This window comes from Trachypithecus francoisi, unplaced genomic scaffold (genome assembly GCF_009764315.1).
Source record: "Trachypithecus francoisi isolate TF-2019V2 unplaced genomic scaffold, Tfra_2.0 Lachesis_group4, whole genome shotgun sequence".
Taxonomy (NCBI): domain Eukaryota; kingdom Metazoa; phylum Chordata; class Mammalia; order Primates; family Cercopithecidae; genus Trachypithecus; species Trachypithecus francoisi.
The window spans coordinates 114,765,022-114,771,021 of record NW_022681469.1 but is presented as its reverse complement, the minus strand read 5'-3'; the positions used below and the strand labels follow the sequence as shown (position 1 = coordinate 114,771,021).

Sequence of the window (6,000 nt, the reverse complement as noted above, 5' to 3'; positions counted from 1 at the left end):
ACAGCAGCATCAAAGTGAGACACCTACCTCCTCCAGTGCCAAGAGAGCATGTCCATGCACCTGTCACTCTCCTCAACACCACCCCTAAGCATGAGGCCCAAAAGCATTAGCTATGCCCCTCTTCCAGCCACCAAAATTTAAAGGCCAGGTGTGGTGGCTCCCATCTGAAATCCCAGAACTTTAGGAGACAGCAGCAGGAGGATCACTTGAGGCTGGGAATTTGAGACAAGCCTGGGCAACATAGCTAGACCCCATCTGTACTACAAATTAGCTGGGCATGGTCGCAAGCCTGTAGTACCAGCTACTACGGAGGCTGAGGTAGGAGGATCACTTGAATCAGGAGGTAGAAGCAACAGTGAGCTATAACCACAACACTGAACTCCATCCTGAGCAACAGAGTGAGACCCTGCCTCAAAATAATTTTTAAAATAAATAAATAAAAACAAAATTTAGATACCACTTGGTCACCCTGACCTGCAAAATCAAGTTTTCCACTACTGAGAAGAATGGGGACTTGAGAGCTGAGTTACAGAGAAATAATCTTCCCCTTCTTTTTTTTTTTTTGTTTGTTTACATCCTCAAGATCATGACCTGTGAAATTTGAATATAATACACATATAATTCCAGAGCAATGTTGCCTCCCCTTACCACCAGCAATTCACTTGGCCACTGGAGGTCAGGACAAGCTTCCCAGAAGAGAGGTACCACTTGGGCTACCAATATAAAAGGATGAAAATATCGGAGTGATGGTGTTCCTTGCATCATTGAGTCCCTGGACAGCCTGTCCACTGATGCTGACATCTGAGACTAATGCTTCTCTGAATGTTGGGATTAAGCTTTGCTCCAATGAAACTAGACTGAGAAAGAAGATAAGTCTTTCATTGTTGATAAGGACATTGTATTTCTTATAATTGTATGATTATTTTTCCTTAGCTGTACTATAATTATCTGCTTGTTTGTCTCTGCTCTATGTGCTTAGGGTACAAAGTTGACCAAGACCAACTTTGGTTGGGAGCACAGTACTGAGAGCTTTAAAAAACATGATGAATGCTTTAATACAGGAAAAGAGTAGGGGTGAGGCATGTGGTGGTTGGGTGTATCTTTCTTGACACATTCAGTGCAGCTGTCAGTAGGCAAGTTCCTACATGTTAGAAGATGTTACCTTCTGTGGAATTAAGTGGCAGAACATGCCTTCGATTATCTTCCTTTGCAGAGCAACACCAATTGCATTAGTTAGGACACGGTGCCGGCTGCATTTGAGTTCCAAGCAATGATTAGTCTATCACCATTGGTATAGATTCCAAACAGTCAGACCACCTCCTGAAGTTTGTAAGGCAGGTAAATCTTCATCTTAGAATAAAAATCATCTTAGCCAAGTATGTGTTTTAGAGGGAAGAAGAAAACATATTTGTTTCCATAAGAGTTTTGTTTCTAAAAAATCAAATAAGAAAGGCTCTGGGTTTAGGTGAGCTAATGAAGTTGTTGATAATCATCAGATGACACTGGAATCTTTACTTCTCTGAGTGTGTTCTGTGCACCTCTCAGTGTCGGAACATAGAGAGATCCTCCAGCAATGCCACTGATATGGTCAGAAACTGCATCTTTCCTCCTCCCTGCTGAGAAGAGATGGAGTCCTTTGTTCTAGAAGACCCATGGGGGTGCCGCTGGGAGTAACCCTTGAGACAGGAACACGAATCTCAACCAATTTGTGATTGCAGCCTTGAGTCTCACTATTTCCCATGGTGACACTTAGCAGGGAATGGCAGATGCACCAGAGCAGCAGAGGATCTTCTATCTCCCTTCCTGTTAGCTTTTTATAATGTTTTATTGTGATCAGTAGCAACTGGGAAGCTACTTGCAGTCACTGAGCCTCAGTTTCTACATCTGTAAACTGAGGATAGTAGCATGGCCCTATGTCATGTGCTCAGCGAAGCCACTGAAAAGAGACAGATATGTATCAGAATTCCCTGGACTTTTATCCCACTTCTCCTAGGGATTGTCACCCACCTTCCCATGTCTGTCCTTTGTTGGCTTGACACTTTCTGTCACTTCTTTTCTTAGATAAATCTCTGTAGGGCTCCATTATTCCAGGGATTTCAGAGTTACGGCACATGCCTCCATCCAAACATGTTTATGTGTCTCCTGCTTCACTAGGCTGTACCCAAGGAAGATGTGGCTCCCAGCATACACCGGGCGCAACACTGCACATGACATTTGCCCACTTTGCCTTGAGTCTGACATGGAATCTGGCATGAATGTCACCCACTCAGGCCAGGTGCTGAGCAGCCCTGGAGACTTAGGGGCCACAGGGATGGGAGAAGGTGCCTTTCTGGGATGAGTATCAGTTTCTGCAAGAGGGCTGAATGTGAGAAAGAATAAAGAGAGGAGAAAGTGCACAAGCACAGCTTAAACATCATCTATTTCTATTGAGTTATAAGAACTCTGAGATTTTGTTTGTTATGTAATCCATTCATCAGGCCAAGCAGACACAGAACTTGGGTCTGAGTGATGATAATGGGCTGATATGATTTTCACACCCTCATCACTGAGATCTCTCCCATCAGGAATGGGTCAGGAGGCTCACAGGTGGCAGCAACTGCTATTACAGGCCTCATCTCTACCAGCTCCTGGGACCTGCTCTCCCCTCTTTAGAAAATCCTTCACTTGTTAAAAATGAAGCCATTTGCTTTGAATTCCAATTCCACCCGCAAGAGGCTGGGACCATCTTACTGGAGTCCTTGATGCTTTGTGAGCCTGCAGTGACCGCTGCCCCATTGTTGCTGGCTGAGATGGTTGGGGTCCACTTGGCCATCTGGCCAGCTGTTCTCTTCTCTCCTTTCTCTCCTACTGTTTCCAGACTTGCAGTATTTCCAGAGAGTAGGGACCACTCTTTGGTAAAGAACCTGTCTGACTTGCTGTCTACGGCAGGACTTTTGAAAGGTTCACAGGAAGCAGCACAAATTGATACTGTCCCATGAAGCCATCAGCTCCATCTCATCCACGCCCTGTCTCTTTTTTAGGGGTCCTCTTGCCAACAGAATCACAGAGGGCAAGCCTGAAAGTGCAGAGATAGCAGCTGAGTCACAGCTAAGAGATCTGGCTGTATTAATGACCTAAGAAGATGGAGTGGTCACTGGAAGTCAGAGGGGATGACACGCAGGGGCCCAGCAATCTCAGCCAAGTCATCTCCACCAGTCTTTCTGGTTGCTCACTGTGTGTACAGCACCCTGATAGGGACTGGAGCCATGACAGTGAATAAGACCAGACTATGCCCTTGAGGAGCTCACCTCTGCTAAGGGAAACAGGTGTGGAAACACACAATGGTGGTAAAGAGGAAACAGGACCGTAGGACTGCATGAAGGGGATGGAAAGTGCCCAGGGGAGGAAATGGTTACATATGTGTGAGGAGGTTGGTGAGGAAAGACTCTAAGAGAAGGCTTTGTCTGGCTGGGTTTGGAAGGATGCGTAGGAGCCTTCTAGGGGGTGCAGGCACACTCTAGGCATACGTAAAGGTCTATAGGCATGGCTTGTTGGGATGGATTTCAAGTATTCTGGAATGAGGACAGCCATGGAGACAAAGGCAGGAGAGAGGAGATTTGATAGATTTCATGCCAATGGCTCCACCTGAGTTTCTGATAAGGACCCAGAATCGTTGGACTCCCCAGTAACATTGATTGAGTTGTTTATGATTCCTCATATAATATGAACTCAAAGGAGGTCAGTGAGGGGTGTGTGTGTGTAATTCTTTGCCAACTGCCAAGGTGGAGAAGCCTGTTCCAACTGCAGGCGGAGCACAGGTGGCCCTGCTACTGGCTGCCGCTCCAGCCCTGCCTCCTTCTCCAGTATATAAACAATCCAGCAGCCTCAGTGATTCACTGCTGTGCAGGGAAGGAAAGCTCCACGCACACAGCTCAGCAAACAGCAGCACACAGCTGAAAGGAAGACTCAGAGGAGAGAGATAAGGAAGGAAAGTAGTGATGAATCTCATCCCAGACTTGGCTGTGGAAACCTGGCTTCTCTTGGCTGTCACCCTGGTGCTCCTCTATCTGTGAGTAACTGTCCAGGCTCTTCACCTCTGTTTTCTTGGAATTGGGCTGCTAATCAGGCCTCTATTTCCCTTATCTGTTTTGAAGATCAAAAAAGACGGTCAGGCCGGGCGCAGTGGCTCACAACTGTAATCCCAGCACTTTGGGAGGCTGAGGCAGGTGGAATGCCTGATGTCAGGAGTTCGAGACCAGCCTGTCTAACATGGTGAAACCCTGTCTCTACTAAAAATACAAAAATTAACTGGGGCATGATGGTGCATGCCAAATTCCCAGGTACTTGGGAAGCTGAGGCAGGAGAATTGCTTGAACCCAGGAGGCGGAGGTTGCAGTGAGCTGAGATCATGCCACTGCACTTCAGCCTGGGAGACAGAGTGAGACTCTGTCTCAGAAAAAAAAAGAAAAAAAGATGTTCAAGAAGAAGTAGCTTAAGTGTTGGATGCTACAAACACATAGAGGTTATTATAGATCTTATGCAGATGTATAAAGGAATAAATAAGCATCTCCCCTGTCCATCTTTAGTGGCAAGAAGGGTTTAGGGACAGCATTGATTAAGGATGATCTACTTGACAATAGTTTGGACTCAAGGAAGGATAAGGAAGGAAAGAGTGATGGATCTCATCCCAAACTTGGCCGTGGAAACCTGACTTCTCCTTACTAAACCAGAATTTGGATTTTACATTTTCCCCTTTACACTGCAGTAGAAGAGGATGAATCTTCTCACCGGTGGGATCCTGGCATCCTAGAGCAGGCGGAGAGAAGAGTCGTTCCCCACTGTGGGTAGTGAGGCTTCTTGCCTGTCACATTTCACTTCTACCTCAATTTCACACTTACTAAGATTTGGGAATCATGATGACAGGAAAATAGAAAATATAGATGTCCTTTTAATTCTTTCACAGAAACGTTAGAAATTCAGTGAGTTGTAGCAACGTATTTTCCATCTTCTGACATTTTAACACGAATTGATACGGCTTAAATTCATTCTATTTAAAATCAGATTTTTTTGGTGATAGCGTATTTCCAGCATGTTCCTCCTAGGTGATAAATGAGGGCTGTTAGTCCAGTATTTGTTACAATAAGTGTGTGTAAAATAACCCCACCTTTCCAGAATAATGTCAGGAATATGAATCTAATGCACAAATGCGTAACTCTATGACAAGATTGCATATGTCTTTTAAAATATATCTTCCCAACAGTTTATTTTAATACCCCTATTTCAGATAAACGTGCTTAGCAGGTTATCTTAAACTGTCAGGGCAGGAGAGTAAGCAAGACTGTGAACCAGTGATGACAGCAAAAGTATCCAGGTAGGATCAAGGTGAAGTGAGAAAATATTCGTCATCCTTCAGGGTAGAACTCCAAAGAGATATCCATGGGTCCTGGCCCCCTAGTGGAGGTCACTCAAAGGACAAACATGATCGCATCTCATCTGCTTCAAGCCTGGACACAGGGGCACCATCTGTGTCAATCTATGTGTGGTCTGCCATGTTGTGGGGCTGTCACTACAGATTCGGGCAGCCAGGCAGACAATACCTTAGCCTTAGATGATGCTGGTACAGCCCAGGAATCAGAAGTTATAGTGTAGACCATGCCCTCCTTAGGCCAGCACAATTAAGTGCCATAGATGACTGGCTTTTCCGTTGGCCTCTTCATTGGAACCAAAAGCAGCATTACTCTACCAAACAGAGGGGAGCTGGAAAGAAACTAAACAGTTTGCCCAGCCTAGCCTCTGCCTTGACATGGAGCCATGTGAGTCTAGACACTCACCTAGATCTTTCCTCGGGGGCCAGTGCTGCTGACACATTAACTCAATAGCTTGTCCTGGCATGAGAGACCATGTAACTTGTAGAAAGTTTAGAAGCAGAGATTAGTGTCACTGATTTGCCATGGCTGTGACAACAAAGGAAGGAACTGGAGTGGGAAAACCAAAGGCCACCCTGGTTTTGGCAGATCGTGC

The 6,000-nt window shown here is 45.5% G+C and overlaps 1 protein-coding gene across 1 annotated transcript in view; it reads left to right on the top strand.

Annotated features, from left to right (window-relative positions):
* Positions 1-3,793: 3,793 nt before the first annotated feature.
* Positions 3,794-6,000, top strand: part of LOC117072034 (cytochrome P450 3A8) — a 28,741-nt gene continuing 26,534 nt past the window's right edge. Inside the window, exon 1 of the mRNA XM_033191867.1 lies at positions 3,794-4,048. Coding sequence (XP_033047758.1) covers positions 3,978-4,048 — 71 coding nt within the window. The 5' untranslated portion in view covers positions 3,794-3,977. The remainder of the gene's footprint in view (positions 4,049-6,000) is intronic.